At 38.7% G+C, this 17,186-nt stretch overlaps 1 protein-coding gene across 1 annotated transcript in view; it reads left to right on the top strand.

The window, feature by feature from the left end:
• OTOP1 (otopetrin 1) overlaps positions 1-17,186 on the top strand; it is a 40,808-nt gene that overhangs the window by 19,223 nt on the left and 4,399 nt on the right. The window contains exons 3-4 of the mRNA XM_044681761.1: positions 3,177-3,339; positions 5,461-6,389. Coding sequence (XP_044537696.1) covers positions 3,177-3,339; positions 5,461-6,389 — 1,092 coding nt within the window. The remainder of the gene's footprint in view (positions 1-3,176; positions 3,340-5,460; positions 6,390-17,186) is intronic.

Here is a 17,186-nt window from a genome sequence, read left to right as displayed (position 1 = left end):
TCTCTCTCTCTCTCTCTCTCTCTCTCTCTCTCTCTCTCTCTCTCTCTCTCTCCCCCCTCTCCTCTCTCTCTCTCTTTCTTTTTCTCTCTCTCCCTCTCCCTGCCTCTTCCCTCGCTCCTCTGTCCCCCTCTCCCCCTTGTTAGAATTCAAATGATGCAATTTTCTTTGTTGGTGAAATTATTTGGTTATAAAAGTCTTTACAGATCTTTTCTGTCTTTTATCTCTTGGTTGTATTTGATATGGTTTCAACCTTAATGTCCCTGGGGTAACTTGCTTACTTGCCCTTCTTGCCAAGTTTTCTTTAAACCAGTTTTCCTCCACCTACTTCTGATTATTTTGTGAGCTGCCACTGATATTTTCCTGGTAATTCTCTATGCCCATAAATCATACATCACTAAAATCTCTGTATAATCAAGACTGCATGGATGAAAGGATAATAGAACTGTGTATGGAGGATATAAGTAGACTCAAAAATATTATCAGTGATGATGAGTATGTAGAAATAGTATAAAAGATATCATCTAGGAAATGCATGATTGGAAATGAAGGTGGGCTGGGTAAGTGGTCAGAGCATAGGATAACAGATGGACAGTCCAAGTGCTGAATTGTTTCTGATTTTTCTGGACTCTTTCTTCCATACCCCACACTAATAGTTCACAGTTATGTAGACCCTTCTCTACATTATCTCAGAGCATCTAGACCCTAATCTTTTTGGGCATAAAAGGGTATTTGGTTCTTCTTTTTCAAATATGCTGAATGTATCACACATGTAATGTAACACATGTATCACTGTTGGAAAAAGAAAACTCAAAAGAACAGGGTTTTTCCTAAAAAAGTTTCCTGGTAGGAATAGGAAATCTGTGCTGAGCATTCCTGTCTATAGCTGGGACCTAAACTTCATTTATTCTCTTGTGGTTGGAGCTTAACTTTTGTCCCAGTTTGGAAAGGATACCAGGAAACAAAAGTTGAAATCAGAATTTTGGGGAAGGGAGTTCTTGCTTTATTGTGGTCTGGAATGATCAGAATCATGCAACAATAAAGACAGTTTTTTGGGGGGAAATTTTTCCCCCCAGTCCCAGAGAAGTTTCCAAATCAAACCAATACAGGGAACATAGCCAGATTTAGTTGCTGAAGGCAATGACTGTTGGCAAAGGAGGGGCAGAATTTAATTTATTGTGTTCAATTTGCCCTTTGGTTGGCCAAAGTCAATTGGACAAGGAAGCAGGAACAAAAGTAGAAAGTGGAGCCATATGTATTGTTGGCAAATGAAAGACAGTCTGAGTCAAATATTATTGTCTGTGTTTGCTCATTGCTCTACACAATACCTTGTAGACATCTCACTACACTGATAAAATCTACAGAGGCTGGACAGATGTCAACAGCAAACACATTTTACAAGCATGTTGATTCAGAAATATCGTCTAAGATTCTATTTTATTTTGCATACCTGCCGGGAAATCCCACCTTTGACAAAGATGAACATTGTTTTCAAGTGGCAAAATACTGTTCCTCCAGTTAGCTCTGGGCAGCTCCAAGGGGTTGTCATCAGAGTTCAAGCGGATTTTTAGTTCTTTTTCTGCCTCTATTTGGCTTTGGGCAAGTTACTTTTGAGTCTCAGTTTATTCATCTGTAAAATGAAAGGATTTCATTAGACAATGTTTAAAGTCCCTTCCAGCTTTAGCATCAGATATGTGTGTATGTGTCTATGAGTGTGTGTGTATATATATGTATATATATACATTTATATTTATACACACATATATGTATATACACATTTAGACACATACATACGTACACACATATCCTAGAAACCCTTTTGGTGCTAACATTATCTTCTAGATTTGCTTCTGCTTATAACATTTTATATGTGTAAATAAGAATCCTTTCAGGTCTAATTCAGTATGATAAACCCTTATTAGCTACTGATGGGGAAAACCATGGAGAGATCATGATTTAGAAATGTCTTTATAGAGGAAGTACCACCAATCCTGGATCTTGAAGGAGGGGAAATACTTCAAAGGATGGAGATTAGAGGAGAAGGGACAGCATTCTAGGCATGACTTTGGCAAAGAAACAGAGGTGGGATAAGAACAAAAGACAGAATGTCAAGCATATGGAGAGGAATAGTATATATAGCTGGACAGAGAGTTTGAAGGTAGATAATGAAGGACCTTGAATACCAGAGAAGAAGTTTACACTTCATTTGGCAGGCAATGGGAAGTCACTGAAGATTTTTTAATAGAGGAGGGACATGATCATAGTGGAGCATTAGAAATTCTATTTGGATAGTAATGGAGGTTAGATTGAAGAAGCAGCTTGGAGAGAATCTGGAGACAAGATGAGCACTTAGGAGGCTCTTATCAAGGTCTAGATGAGAAGAGATGAAGGCTCCAGTTGGGGTGATTTTGGTGGGAATGGATGGGAGTTGACAGAGTGAGAAATACTTCAGGAATAGAAGTAGTCATTAGTGACCTAAGAGAGAACTATCTTGTTAGAATGGAAGAGAATCAATGTCAGATTGCAAGGGGAGGAGAAAGAGGAAATTTTGAGAAAAGGAGATAACTATTGTTGATTTATCGTTCTAGAAATTTGGAAGAGAAGGGAAAAGATAAATTGCAAAGTCAAGGGAATTATTATTAAGATAAGGGATCTATAAGATAGAAAAAAAGAATAAGGGCTTATGAAAAAGAGAATGATGAAACAAGTTCAGGGAACTGAAGGGGTGGGGACAGGATTGAAAATATAGATGGAACTGAATGAGGAGTTAGAGTCTTCCTCTGAGCCTTAGAGGAAAGGAGAAATAGATGGGTGAGGACCCTGAGAAAATTAGAGGATTGAGGCTCTACTGTATGTTATTCTATGTTCAAAGATTCTTTTCCTCTGGAAGATTCTATGTTCTTATGTTTTAGGGATCCTTTCAGCTTTTACCATCCAGTCAATAGCTACTTAGAGCTTCCAAGTTCAGGAAACTTTGTTTTTGCAATGCTGGAGATTGTTAGGTTTAGACATGGCCAATTTTGCTGAATGACTTGATTTTACCAGAGATGAAATTAGAAGTCTTGGAAATTATAAGTTCTGGAAGTACTCTGTGACCCTTCCCCTAAAGAGAGTGAATGATTGCCTCTGCCTTGACCCTATTTATTGATTACTTCATTTTCTTTGTTCCCACCCATGAGCTACTCATCAAGCAAATGGCAATGTTTTCTAGGTTTGGCTTGATCCATTCTGTATTCACAAATTTGCTTCTCTGGGCTAACGGTGTCCTGAATGAGTCAAAGCACCAACTCAATGAACATAAAGAAAGGCTGATGACTCTTGGCTTTGGAAACATAACAATAGGTAAGTTTTGGTGGTGAATGCTTTGCTATTTGGCAGTGCCTTATATGTATGGTGCCTCCGTTTTCTTATCTATCAAATGGGGATAATAAAAGCATTCACCTCCCAGGGTTCTTGTGAGGATGAAATGAGTTATGATTAAAAAAGAAAAAGAAAAAACAAACCTTTAGCTTCTGTCTTAGAATCAATACTGTGTATTGGTTGCAAGGCAGAAGAGCAATAAAGGGCTAGGCAATGGGGGTTAAGTGACTTGTCCAGAGCCACGTAGCTAGAAAGTATCTGAGGTCAGATTTGAACCCATGTACAGGCCAGGCTCTTAATCCACTAAGCTACCCAGCTGCCCCTGAGATATAATTTTTAAAGATCTCAGCACATAGTAGGTGCTTAATAAATGATTCCTCCATTCTCCCTCCTTACTTTCACTGCCTAAGAATGTTCAGGTAACATGAACTTATGGAGGATTGAATTTTTTACCCCCTCTAACTCTTGTTGTTGATAGTCTTTCTAAGACATAGTCATTTGCTTCCTTCCATCAGTAAATAGAGTTCACCAAACTTAAAAATAAGTTTTCTAAATGATTGAAGATTTTGTAGAGCCCCAGCACAACTTGCCTAAAGAGAATTCCTCCTGGTTCAGTATCCCACAGAGAGATATGGTAGGTGTAAGAGACTGCACTTGAGTCAAAATGTATGTATCTTGGAATAGCCCAACCTAGGCTAGCCCCAAGATTCAGGCTTAGGGTTTAAAATGTAACTAAGCCCTGCTGGTCCATAAAATACATTAAAAGCAACTTTCCTGATTATAAAAGATGAAAGAAATGCAAATTCTAAAGTTAAAAAGTGCCCTGACTCAAATAATACACTTCTTTCCTCTGCCTCCATAGTCAATGCAGCAACCAGCCACACTAGGTATTCGCTGTAGGGAAGTAAGAGATCCAGGAAAACTTCTGACCCAAACTCCCCATAGGTTGGGCTTTGCATGCCTCAGGGGGAAAGAAAGCCAAATGGCTCCCTACCCCCTTGAGGGACCAATCTAGTCTGTTTAAAACATGTTTCTCCTTTCTCTTAAGAGTGTGTGTGTGTGTGTGTGTGTGTGTGTGTGTGTGTGTGTGTGTGTGTGTTAGGGCAAGTCACTCCCTGAGCTTCAGTTTGATCCTTTGTGAAATGTAAGAAATTATATATATATACATATATATATATATTTTTTAAATTTATCTCACAGGGTTTCTGCAATAATCAAAGAAGGTAGTGTATTTTGTAGTTCAAAATCACCAAGTAAATGTAAGGCATTATTTCCTTCTGAATTCTTTGGAAATCATCTTTTCACAGATGTCTGCAAGAACCTCTGGCTTAATATAAGTCATAAACAGCTTTTTGAATGGACAGAAAAGCTACAGTGAAAATTCTGCATCTAGTAGACACTTTCTTATTCTTAGAATGTTCCTTTCTCCTCATTTCTGCCTGCTGACATCCTGCAATCATCTTTCAAGGCATCTCCTCCATAAAGCCTTCCCTACTTCTCCCTCTTCTCTTCCAGCAATGATTTCGTACTCCTTTGGACTAAGATAGCCATATCTTAAGCCTCTATTTCACATTTTGGTTATTATCGCTCTCTATTTCCATGTCTTATTCTATTACTAGATTAAAAACTCCTTCAGGGCAGAGTGTATGTCCTATTCCTCTTTTTATGCTCCTTCCTGATTGTACCTGGTAACTGCTTCAAGGAGGGCCAGAATTTAAGAACACCTTGAAGAACCAAGTTCCAGCAATTGTTGCAGAGCAAAGAAAATAGATAGCAGGATGAACATTTTTATTTAAAAGTAAACTCATAATGTCAACTTGCAATGATTTGTACAGTCATTTTTTAAAATGTGAGTTGATAGGGTAACCCTTTTAGTGTTAATAAAGGTACCTCAAAATGGATTTGAACATTGCTTGCCTGGATGAAAATGAAGATTCAGTTTATTGTATAGAGTAGGTGCTTAATAACTGTCTCTGAATTGAATGAAACTTTGGATGAAGTAGATCCTGACCCATCTTTGATTTTGAGAAGTTTGTGCTTTTGCTCCTCTGACTGAATGAAGTGATTTTTTTCATCCCAATGTAACCTGTCTTTTTCTTTTAGCCTTAGATGACCACTCACCTGAATGTAATTGTACATCCATTGTCCTCTGCTCCAAAATCTCACAAGGAATATACTATCTTTATCCTTTCAATATAGAGTATCATATCTTAGCCTCCACAATGTTCTATGTCTTGTGGAAAAACACTGGACGCAAAATTGAAAGTCACCAACATCCAAAAATCCAATTTAAGTTTCATGGTGTGATGATGGGCACGGTTGTTGGTCTGACAGTGCTGGCCACCACCATTGCTATAGTTGTAGTATACTTGATCCAGATTGGGCGTTCAAAGACAAAGAGTGAGTCTGCACTCATCATGTTTTATGTCTATGCTACGGTCTCATTGATGGTAATGATCATAGCTGGCATCGTAGGGGTCTGGATTTATAGGACAGAAGAGACATCATTGGATGAGTCCAAAAATCCTGCCAGAAAGCTTGACTCGGATCTCTTGATAGGAACTGCATCTGGGTCCTGGCTTATTTCTTGGGGATCTATCCTGGCCATTATTTGTGCCGAGAAACATCCTGCATACACATGGTATAACTTGCCTTATTCTATTCTGGTGATTCTGGAGAAATATATTCAAAACCTTTTCATCATTGAATCCATACACCGCAAGCCTGAGAAATACAACGAGGACATCAGGACTCTTAGGGTAGTGGCCATATGCAATAGGAATTCCACTTTGATCACTCCTTCATGTCAAAAGAGTTGTGGGATGGCAGGAGATGCTGCTTCCAATGGCAGAGAATTGTCGTTCATGCTCAATGGAAATATTTGCTTGAGAGAAGACTATGTGCCAGAGGACAGAGAACCAAGTCATGAAAACCACCCAGGGATGGACTGCAGTACAAATTTCTTGCCAGCTAACACCAAGAGAAAAATCCTCAAGAATATTGCAGCTTTTTTGTTCCTCTGCAACATTTCGGTAAGACACACTAAGTGTTTTGTCTAATGAGCAAGTAATGTGACAAAGAAAGCTTGAATTTTATGGAGGCAGAGAATGATAAAATCTTAGATCTGGGTGGGACAGTGAGGTGGCTCAGTGGATAGAGAGTCAGACCTAGAGACAGGTCCTGAATTTAAATTTGGCCTCAGACACTTACTAGCTCTGTGTCCCTGAGCAAATCACTTAACCCCCTTTGCCTAGCTTTTATTGCCCTTCTGCCTTAGAACCAATACACAATATTGATTCTAAGATGGAAGGAAAGATTAAAAAAAAAAAAAGAATCTTAGCTCTGGAAGTAGGCTTATTCTGTTGTATGTTTAACAACCACATCTATGAAAAATAAATGTCCTCAGCATATATATGAGTATATATATAAATATATAAATGTATTATATTTTTATAAGATATTGTAATATATATTATACAAAATATATATAAAAACATTAAATCAATATATAAAATATAAATTATATATATATTTAAAACCCTTACCTTCCATCTTAGAAACAATACTGTGTATTGGTTCTAAGGCAGATGAGTGATAAGGGCTAGTCAGTGGAGGTTAAGTGACTTGCTCAAGTAGAAAGTGTCTGAGGTCAGATTTAGACCCAGGATTTCTCCATCTCTAGGTCTAGCTCTCAATCCACTGAGCCACCTACATACCCCCTCTAAAGACATATTTTTAAGTTTAATCTGCATTATTTTTAAAAAATTAAAATAAATTTTATTTTTAAAATTAATAAATTTAGAATATTTTCCCATGATTCCATGATTCATGTTCTTTCCCTCCCCTCTTTCCTCCCTCCTCCCTGAGTTGATGAGCAATTCTACTGGGTTTAACCTGTATTATTAATATTTTATTTATCACTTTCTTAAGGCTAGACAGTCAAGAAAACAATAAATCAAGTCCGATTTGTAGTGTTGCCTTCTGAGCTATAAAGGTGCACACTGACAATTTAACAATTAGCTTTCTCTGGCTGGCTCTAGCACTTGTGGCTGGAAGTGTCAGTGATCATCTAGTCTAATCCCTATCTGGAGTGGGAATCCCCTTAAAAACATCTCCAGTAGCTCTCATAGCCTCTTCTTAAATGGTATCACATGTTGACTTAATGAGGCAGTCCATTCCATTTTTGGATAGCTCTGACACTTGGGAGTTTCATCCTTATAAAGACTTCAAATCTGCCTCCTTGAAATTTCTGCCCATTTATCTTAATTTTGCCTACTGGGCCCAAGCAGGCTTAGTTAAAAAGATAGGCATAGTGGATAGAGTAAGTGTTGACTTTGAGTCATCTCACCTCTGACACACACACATACTTATATATATATATTTAAACCTTTACCTTCTATTTTAGAGTCAACACTAAGTATTGGTTCCAAGGCAGAAGAGTGGTAAAGGCCAGGCCGTTGGGGTTGGGTGACTTGCCAGGGGGGCCCTGCTAGGAAGTGTCTAGCACTGTATTTGAATCCAGAACCTCCTATCCCTAGGCTTGGCTTTCTTTCTGAGCCATCTACCTGCTCCCTTCTGACATATACTTGGATCACCCTGACAAGTCACTTTGCCTCTTGCTAAAGATTTCAGCTAACTGTTTGGCTCAGTCTCTCTCTTGTGAATAAGACAGGCATTAGGTAATAGTACCAATGCTCCAGGCCACCTTCTAAGATTGCCAAACATAGAACAGTCATTGATAGAGGGACTTTCCTCATTGATAGTGAAATCGCCAGTGAAAGCAATCTAGATCAAAGTAAAGAATGAACTATTTTTTCACAATGTAAAAATCATCCCTTATTTGGTTTTCTGTAGGTTAATATTAGAAAACAAAGAAGAAAAAAATCTCATGGCATAAAACTGTATAAGAGTATCAGAAAGGTGCATTGGAAAGTCCATTGAATCAGGTACCAGGAGACGTGGGTATTTTGATCTCGCTTCTGTTATTAACTACAGGAGCAGTGTGACCTTGGACAAGTCTCTTTCCCTCCTTGGACCTCAGTTTCCTTGCCATAAAATGCAGGAATTGGTCAAGATGATCTCTAAGATCACTTCTTCTAACCTACCATAGACAGTATAGAGTCATAGATATTGAAGCATTGGTTGCCTATCTGGAGTGGTCATCCTCACTGACTCCACAAATTGACTTCTGGATTGTAGGGACAAATTCTTTTAATCTCCCTCTTACAATGATAAGAGCAAAATGGCCTTGCGATGCGACCATCATTTCAATTCTAGCAGCAGTCATGTTTCATTACTTCTAACATCTGACATTTCATCCTTTTTCTGATGCAGGTAGAAACTCTGGTCACACTTAGATTCTTTTTAAGAGTTCCTGAGGCCAACCCAAAGATAAGACCAACAATCAGAATGCCTCACATTGTCTATTTTATTTTAATTTTAATTTTTTTAAACCCTTACCTTCCGTCTTGGAGTTAATACTGTGTATTGGATCCAAGGCAGAAGAGTGGTAAGGGCTAGGCAATGGGGGTCAAGTGACTTGCCCAGGGTCACACAGCTGGGAAAGTGTCTGAGGTCACACAGTCTATTTTAAAGAATACATTCATTTTTATTACTCCATTGCATTCTCATGAGAATCTTTGTGAGGTCAAAAGGACTAATATAATTTCATTTGTTTTACAGATTAATGAGTGAATAAAAAAGGTATTTTATTAACTATTCTGTGTGCTGTACTAAGGGCTGGGGCTGGAAATAGAAAAAGTGAAGCAGTACCTGCTGGCTACCTACATCTCTGGGAGTTCACACTCACTTGCTCAATCAATCAACATTTATTAAGTGACTACTATGTGCCAGGCACTGTGCTAAAATAAGAGCTGGGGATATAAAAAGAGTCAAAAGACAGTCCCTGACCTCAAGGAGCTTATAATTGAATGGGGGAGATCACATGCAAACAAAAATATACAAAGCAACATGTATAAAAGAGTTCAGCTTCACCATGGAAGGATAAGCCCAAAAGACCTCAGGGTTCATCAGCAAGGCTGATGACAAGACCCAAAGGTCCTCAGACAGGGAAACTGAGCTCCAGTGTGGCAAAGGGACTTGTCTATGGTCATAAAATTTACTAGCATCAACATACAATTTCAATCAAGCAAAACAAATCTAGGACAAGCCTTAGCCCAAAATGTGTGCTTTCCTTCACATTTTGAGCCCATCAATTCTCCATCGGGAGGTGGGTGGCATGCTTCATTAGGGCTCTTCTGGGGATATTCTTGGTCATTGCTTTGTTCAGGGTTTTTAAGATTTTCAAAGTTGTTTTTTCTTTACCATGTTGTTGCCATTGTATTGACCAACCAATTATCCTTCTGGTTCTGCTCACTTCAACAGTATTTATTAAGTTCTTAGTATATGCCAAGTATAGTGCTTAACTGATGGGAATATAAGGAAGAAAGAAAAATCCCTGTCCTCAAAGATCTTTCATTAGTTCACTCTTTCAAGGATTCTCTATAATTGTGTCTTTCTATAATTTCTTACAGTACAATAATGTTGCATTATACTGATATAAAACAAAATTTTCAGCTATCCCCTATTAGATGGACACTCCTTAGTTTCCAGTTCTTTTAATTTCTTTTTCCTTTTAATCCCCTCTTCAGGATCAGGAAGCTTGTTGTGCATTCCTTCTTTCACCCCCACTCCCATATTCTTCTTTTTAACACTGTTCATTCCTTATCTCTTATTTGTCACCCTGTTGGATTATTTGTCTTTGTCAAGTCAGTAGTATTTATTAAGTTCTTAGTATATGCCAAGTACTATGCTTAACTGATGGGGATACAAGGAAGAAAGAAAAGTTCCTGTCCTCAAAGATCTTTCATTCTAATTGGGGAAAATAGTACAGAAAAGGGAGCTACAAAGTAGGGGGACAGAAAGAAAAGGTACCCTTGTGGGAAAATGTAGTGAAATTACAAAATCCGAAGAGTTGGAAGAGGAACTGGGAGAGGAATGAAGGATAGCTGGCTAGGACCATTCTTCAAATTGGGGTTTCATAAGGAACACATTAATGGGAAAGGAGATAGCAAGGGTGGAGGAATCTTCTAGGGCAAGAAGGCGGTTGAGGCATTATGGTGAAGTTCCAAGAGTCAGAAGAAGAACCAGGAGAGGAATATTTGTGTAAATGTATGTATGTGTTCAACCCTTCTTTGTCAGATTTAGATAAGAGTGAAGTTCCTCTGATGTTGGTTTCTCTTACTCCTTCCTCTATATTTGCACCCCACTTTGGAGGAATAGTAAATTCTACCCTCTTCTTTTTCCTTTATACATTAGGGTATTCCTTTAACCTTTCCTTCCATTTTGCCTCTTAAAACTTCCAAAGACTTTTGTTTGTCTTATTTAACTCTCTCAATACTTTTTGAAAACATCAGAGTTTTGGAGGGACACTTGTTTCTTCTCCTAATTAGAATGCTAGCATGTTATAATCACACAATCCCTTCTAATTACTTAAATGTATCTTTCTAGTTTTCTCTGGACTCTTTTATTTTCATCTTCATTTTCCTACTCAACTCTGGTCTCTTCATCAAGAATGCTGGATAAGTCTCTGTTCCTTAAAAGTCTATCTCTTTTCCCCATAAGATTATACTCAGTTGTGGGAGTGATTTCTTCTTGGTTGTAAGTCTATCTATTTTGCCTTTAAGAATATTGTATTGGGGGCAGCTGGGTAGCTCAGTGGATTGAGAGTCATGCCTAGAGACAGGAGGTCCTAGGTTCAAAGCCAGCCTCAGACACTTCCCAGCTGTGTGACCCTGGACAAGTCACTTGACCCCCATTGCCCACCCTTACCACTCTTCCACCTATGAGACAATACACCGAAGTACAAGGGTTTAAAAAAAAAGGATATTGTATTTCTCTTGTTTAGGATAGAAGCTGCCAGGTCTGGTGTGATCTCAACTCATTAAGAGAATTATGTGTGTCTCTTATTGTTTCCCTACCTATCCTAGCTAAACTCTTTTATTATTCATTTTTTTGTCCCTTTCAGTCCAAAGATCATTCTTCTTAACAAAGAAAAATCCAAATAAAATAAAAGTTGAATAACTTTACCTTCCTTCTTTTCTCTGTTAATATGGATCCAAGCAGTGGCCCTGTCTTTTTGATACTCCTTTCCCCCAATATAGTAAAAAGTCTACTCTCATTTTTTCATTTTTGTTATTTAAAACTCACCTTGATATCCTTAGTGCATTCACATTCCTCATACTATTTTTTATAGGAGTTATAATGTTGGAAGGCCACTCTATTCCACTCCAGTCCATTCCACTTTTGGAAAAACTCTAGTTGTTAGGAAACACTTACTAATATTAAGTCAAAATTTTCCTCCTCATTCCCAAATCCAAAATTGGTAATTGATATGTATTTAGAAAATACAAATTTTCTAAGGCCCAGAAAAAATATAATTGAATGAGGGAAGATTTAGCACATCTCAAAGGTAAAATAAAAATAAAATTTGGACATTCAGAGTCATCGTTGTGCTTCACTTTATGGGCAAATGGTACTTGATGTTGTAGGGGTATATCTGCACGATATAGTGAAGGTCTTTTTTTTTTTTTTCTAAAAGAGGAATGATCAGAGTGTTTTAAAATAGATTTTCTAAATACAACACTTGAGCTCTAATTTAGCATATACTGTGTAGTAGCTGTTTTAGCTGCTGAGACCCTCCTGCCCTATCCCCCACCTTTTTTTTTTTTTAAACCCTTGTACTTCGGTGTATTGTCTCAGAGGTGGAAGATTGGTAAGGGTGTCCCCCACCTTTTAAAAAAACAAACTTGGTTCTTAGTTGTATCCTAAAAAGATGAAATATTTCTGTGCTAAGTTTGGAGACATTTCCTTCTAACACTTCATTTTCCATTCAGTGTTTGTGGGCAGCAAGAACCAGTCATGTCATGTCATGCCAGCAAGTATTTACTTAATGCCTACAATGTATATGACAGGGGAAGCCAGGTGGGGCAGTGGCTAGAGCACTAGGCTTGGAATCAGGAAAACTCATCTTCATGAGTTCAAATCTGGCCTCAGATACTTACTAGCTGTGTGACCCTGGGCAAGTCACTGAACCCTGTTTGCCTCATCTTCCTCATCAGCAAAAATGAGCTGGAGAAGGAAATGGCAAAACATTTCAGTATCTTGGCCAAGAAAACTCTCAAAGGGGTTCTCAGAGAGCTAGACAGGACTGAAAGGAAACAAGAGATGCACATGCCAGTTACTGTGCTGCAGCCTGGAATACAAAGAAAAGCAAATTAAACCTAATGCCTGCTGGCCAAGAGCTCATAGTCTAATGGGGGAGGCCAAAGGCAAACATTTAAGAATAAACAAGATATTCTCAGGATAAACTGGGGACAAGCCCAGACAGACAGGACTAGAGACAGCAGACAGGAAGGTTTGAGCTGAGACTTGAAGGAAACCAGATGGAGATGGGGATGAGGAGGGAGCCGGCCCCAGGAATGAGAGACAGCCAAGGAAATGCTGAAGAGTAGGGAGAGGAGGTGTCCTGTGTGAGGAACAGCAGGAAGACCACTGCCACCACAGTGTAGACTATTCTGAGAAGAGGAAGTGTGAGAAGACTGGAAACGCAGGAGGGGAAAAGGTCATGAAGGACTGAAATCTGGAGAGGAATTTCTGTTGCTCCTGAAGGTAAAAGGAACTCTGGGCATTTCTATGTAGAAGCTCTCTGATTTTGTTGTTGAAGCTGTGGGCAGGGGAAAGTGAGGCTTCCCTCATCTGAGGCAGTTTTAAAAGGCGGCAGAACATGGGAACAACTCCAGGATTTATGTAAGCTTTTCGATATTTTCCCCCAAAAGATACTTTCTGATTTGGGCCAACTCTCTCTCTCTCTCTCTCTCTCTCTCTCTGTGTCTCTCTGTCTCTGTCTCTGTCTGTCTGTCTCTCTGTCTGTCTGTCTGTCTCTCTGTCTGTCTGTCTGCCTGTCTCTCTGTCTCTGTCTGTCTGTCTGTCTGTCTGTCTGTCTCTCTGTCTGTCTGTCTGTCTCTCTGTCTGTCTCTGACTCTCTCTATCTGTCTGTCTCTCTGTCTGTCTGTCTGTCTCTGTCTGTCTGTCTCTGTCTCTGTCTGTCTGTCTGTCTGTCTCTCCCCTATCTTTCTCTCTCTCTCTGTCTGTCTCCATCTCCCCTCTCTTCCCTATCTTCTTCTCTCTTAAAATAAAAAAGGCCAGAACTCTCAAACAACAAGCACTTTATCTATCTATCTATCTATCTATCTATCTATCTATCTATCTATCTATCTATCTATCTATCTATCTATCTATCATCTATCTATCCATCTATCTGTGTATCAGCTGTCTCTCATCTATCTAACTATCCATCTGTCTTTGTCAACTATCTCTCATCTATGAATTTCAGCTCTTATTTATCTACTTACTCCCCCACTCTCATTTGTTTCTTAATTCTTTTTTTTAACCCTTAATTTCTGTCCTAATAACAACTCTAGAAGGGGAAGGGCTAGGCAATGGGGATTAAGTGGCTCGCTCAGGGTCACAAAGCTAGGAAGTGTCTGAGGCTATATTTGAATCTAGAACCTCCTTACTCCAGACCAGACTCTCTATCCACTGTGCCATTAACTGCCTTTCCTTATTCACTTCTTTGTTTTTTTAAAGCCTGGGCCTCCCTATCTCCCAGGGCTAGAAGTACAGGGGCCACTCAGGCATTAGATTCTTGTGGTAGGAAAGCCCTCACCTGCTCCATTTCTGACTTGGGTCAGTTCTTCCCTCCTTCGTCTTACTGGATTCGTGCAGGGCCTTAGTGCAGGTCAGAACTTTTGAGTTCAATCATCTACCAGGCTCAGCCTTCCTAGTAATAGGGATTATAGTCCTAGGTGGCTTCTCTTAGCTCAGCAAGCTGTCATTAAAGCCCCCACTAGGTGCCAGGAATTGTAGTAGCTGTTGGGGATGCAAATTTAAAGAATGATTTCATCTCTACAGCCAAGGACTTTACAGAGTAGTTGACCAGATGGAGTTCTGAACACACTCAGATTTTAGAAGAGATTCCTATTTTTAAAATATTGGCTTTGTGCTTTGGGCTGCTGAATGAAATCTTGAGGTCTGGAGCAGAAAGGGGTCAGTGATGTGGATTGGGTGGAAGTTCTGGTCCTTTCAGATTTGCACCCCAAACTAATTTTTCCACACATCTGGCAGCAGTGACTAAAACTAAAAGAGTTTGCCAAACCTGTAGATTTTCATTTTCAGTTTTTCTTATGGGAGATGCAAGTAAGGGCAGAAAGTCTAAAGTACCCTGTGAGCTAAGGCTTCTGATAAATGTCAAAAATAACAAAAAGAGGCTATTTTAGTTAGGTTGCAAGCAAGAGGAAAATCAGTAGTGAAATAGGATCTTTCTAATAGATGAGAATATAACACACTGCAAAGAGAGGAAGGGATTGCTCGACTTCCATTTTTCTGCTGTTTTCCAAGTATAACAACATCAGATCTAGACCTGGAACCCATCACAGAGGCCATTCACCCCAACCTTTATAGTTTATGTTAGGAAACAGAGGCCTCGAAGGCCCGTGACTCATTAAGCATCAGGAACAGAATCTGAATCCACATTCTCTGACTTCGGTGTTAGTGTTTTTCCTGCTGTGCTTTCTACCATCTCCAGATGGGCACTCATCCTGGAAGGGTAGCTCTAACATGGTTAATGAGGAATTCCAGCTTCTAAATTAGTGGGGAAAATGGAGAAGAAAGTATCTCCCTGCCTCCTAGTCACCAGGCCTAAATGGACTACATGAAAAGATTTAGTGAATCTAATATCTGGAATATTTTGGAGAAGAGGAAAGATATCACAATGTAGGAGATGGGGAAATTTTGCTCTGATTTTAAAAAAAGAAGGCAAATATTTAAAATTATAGAGCAATGAGCTTGATTTTGATTAATAATAATAATAGCTAATATTTCTATAGCTATTTAAGAACTATTTACAAACATTATTTCCCTATGTTCTCGAGACATCCTGGGATATGGGTGCTATTATTATCCCATTTTATATATGAGAAAACTGAGGTATAGAGAGATGAAGTGACTTATCTGAGGCTACACAGCTAGTAAGTATCTGAGGCTGGAAATTGCAGAACATATTAAATTTTGTTAAATTTAGGATATAAAGCTGTGATCACCAAGAAGTAGGATTGGTTCATTAAGATAAAGTTATATCAGTGTGTCATAGTGGAAAAGATATTCAACTTGGAGTCCAGAGATATCTGGATTTGAATTCAGGCTCTTGACATTTAGGCAAGTCAGTTTTCCCATCTTTAAAATAAAATAATAATTCCTCTAATACCTACCTCATGCTGTTGTGAGAGATGATAATAATAACATGTAATGAATGAGAAACTGTATATAAATTTGTAACACTGCATAAATGTCTATTTTAATGATTTCATTTTTTGGATAGAGTTGCAAAACTGGTAGTTCAAATGAATGCCTTAGATGTAGAATACCTAGATTTCAGGAAAATATTTGACAAAGTCTCCATCTTGTGGACAAGATGGGGAGGTGGGTACCAAGTGAATAATAGTTAAATTAGATGTGCTTGGAATTGGTTAACTGACTGGATCCAAAGAATCTTAATAGAATAATGCCAGCCTGAAAAGTCTCTAGTAGGTAAATATTGGGCACCAGATTTAGTGCCCAATTCAATATTTTATCAGTGATTTGGATGAAGGATTTGATGGCATATCTCTCAATCAAATATGTGGATGACATGAGTTGGAGAGGGTTTGCCAATTTATATTAGGTGGCAGACTCAAGATGCAAGAAGAGATAAAATGATTGGAACAATGGATTAAAGCTGGGATGAAATATAGCATTATCAGATATAAAGTCTTGACTTGACTTACCAAAATAAGCTGCACCAATATTCAATAGGGTTTATTAAATGATTTGAGTTGAATTCAGGTTTAGTATGAGTCAGTTGTGTGATGTAGCAATAATACATACTCTTGGCAGCCTTTTTGGGTGCTGAAGCACCAGTGAAGACTACATTTTTACAATGAGCATAAAATGCTATTTCTAAACTAGGTAATCCCAGTTGCCAAGAGGAGATACAGATTCCACCTGGATATTATCTTTTGTTGTTGTTTTTGGGGTGTATGTGTGTATACTTTGTCACTTATTCTGATAATACTTTTGTGTCCCATAAGACCAGTATTATCTCTAGTTTAGCCCCCCTCTTTCATCTGTCTGAGAAATTGGTTTTCTTTCTAATCTGAATCTTCTCTATAATTTAAACTCATATCCTATTTCATCCTCTCCTGATTATCTCTGGGCTTCTGTTCTTGAGCCCTAAGCACCTGGCTCCCTTTGTTCTCCTGCGAAGCAGGTTGACAATTGAGCTGGATATGGGAAAGGCCCTCAATAAGTGTTCATCAAATTGAAATTTCTAAACCACTTGGCCAAATGAACAATAGCTGTAGAACACCTGTTGTGGGAGAGTCCAACAGTGAGGAGAAAAAAGAGAAGAACAAGACGTAGGACCCTACTATCAAGGAATGTAATTGAGGTGCTAAGAAATAGACCTGGAAAATCACAATTGAGAACATCAGGTTGACTATGGTAAAGGCTGACTATGGTAGGGGAAGTTATTGCTGTAGAAGGTCTCAAAAGGCAGCTAAGTGGATAGAGTGCTAGATTGAGTCAGGAAGACCTGAGTTCAAATTTTGACTCAGAAAATAGCTAGCTGTGTCATACTAGGTGAGCCACTTGACTTCTCAACCTTAGTTTTCCCATCTGCAAATGGAGATAATAATTGCATCTATTTCACATGGTTGTTGTGAGGACCAAAAAGA

This window comes from Gracilinanus agilis, chromosome 6 (genome assembly GCF_016433145.1).
Source record: "Gracilinanus agilis isolate LMUSP501 chromosome 6, AgileGrace, whole genome shotgun sequence".
Classification (NCBI taxonomy): domain Eukaryota; kingdom Metazoa; phylum Chordata; class Mammalia; order Didelphimorphia; family Didelphidae; genus Gracilinanus; species Gracilinanus agilis.
This window is presented reverse-complemented; position numbering and strand designations above follow the sequence as displayed.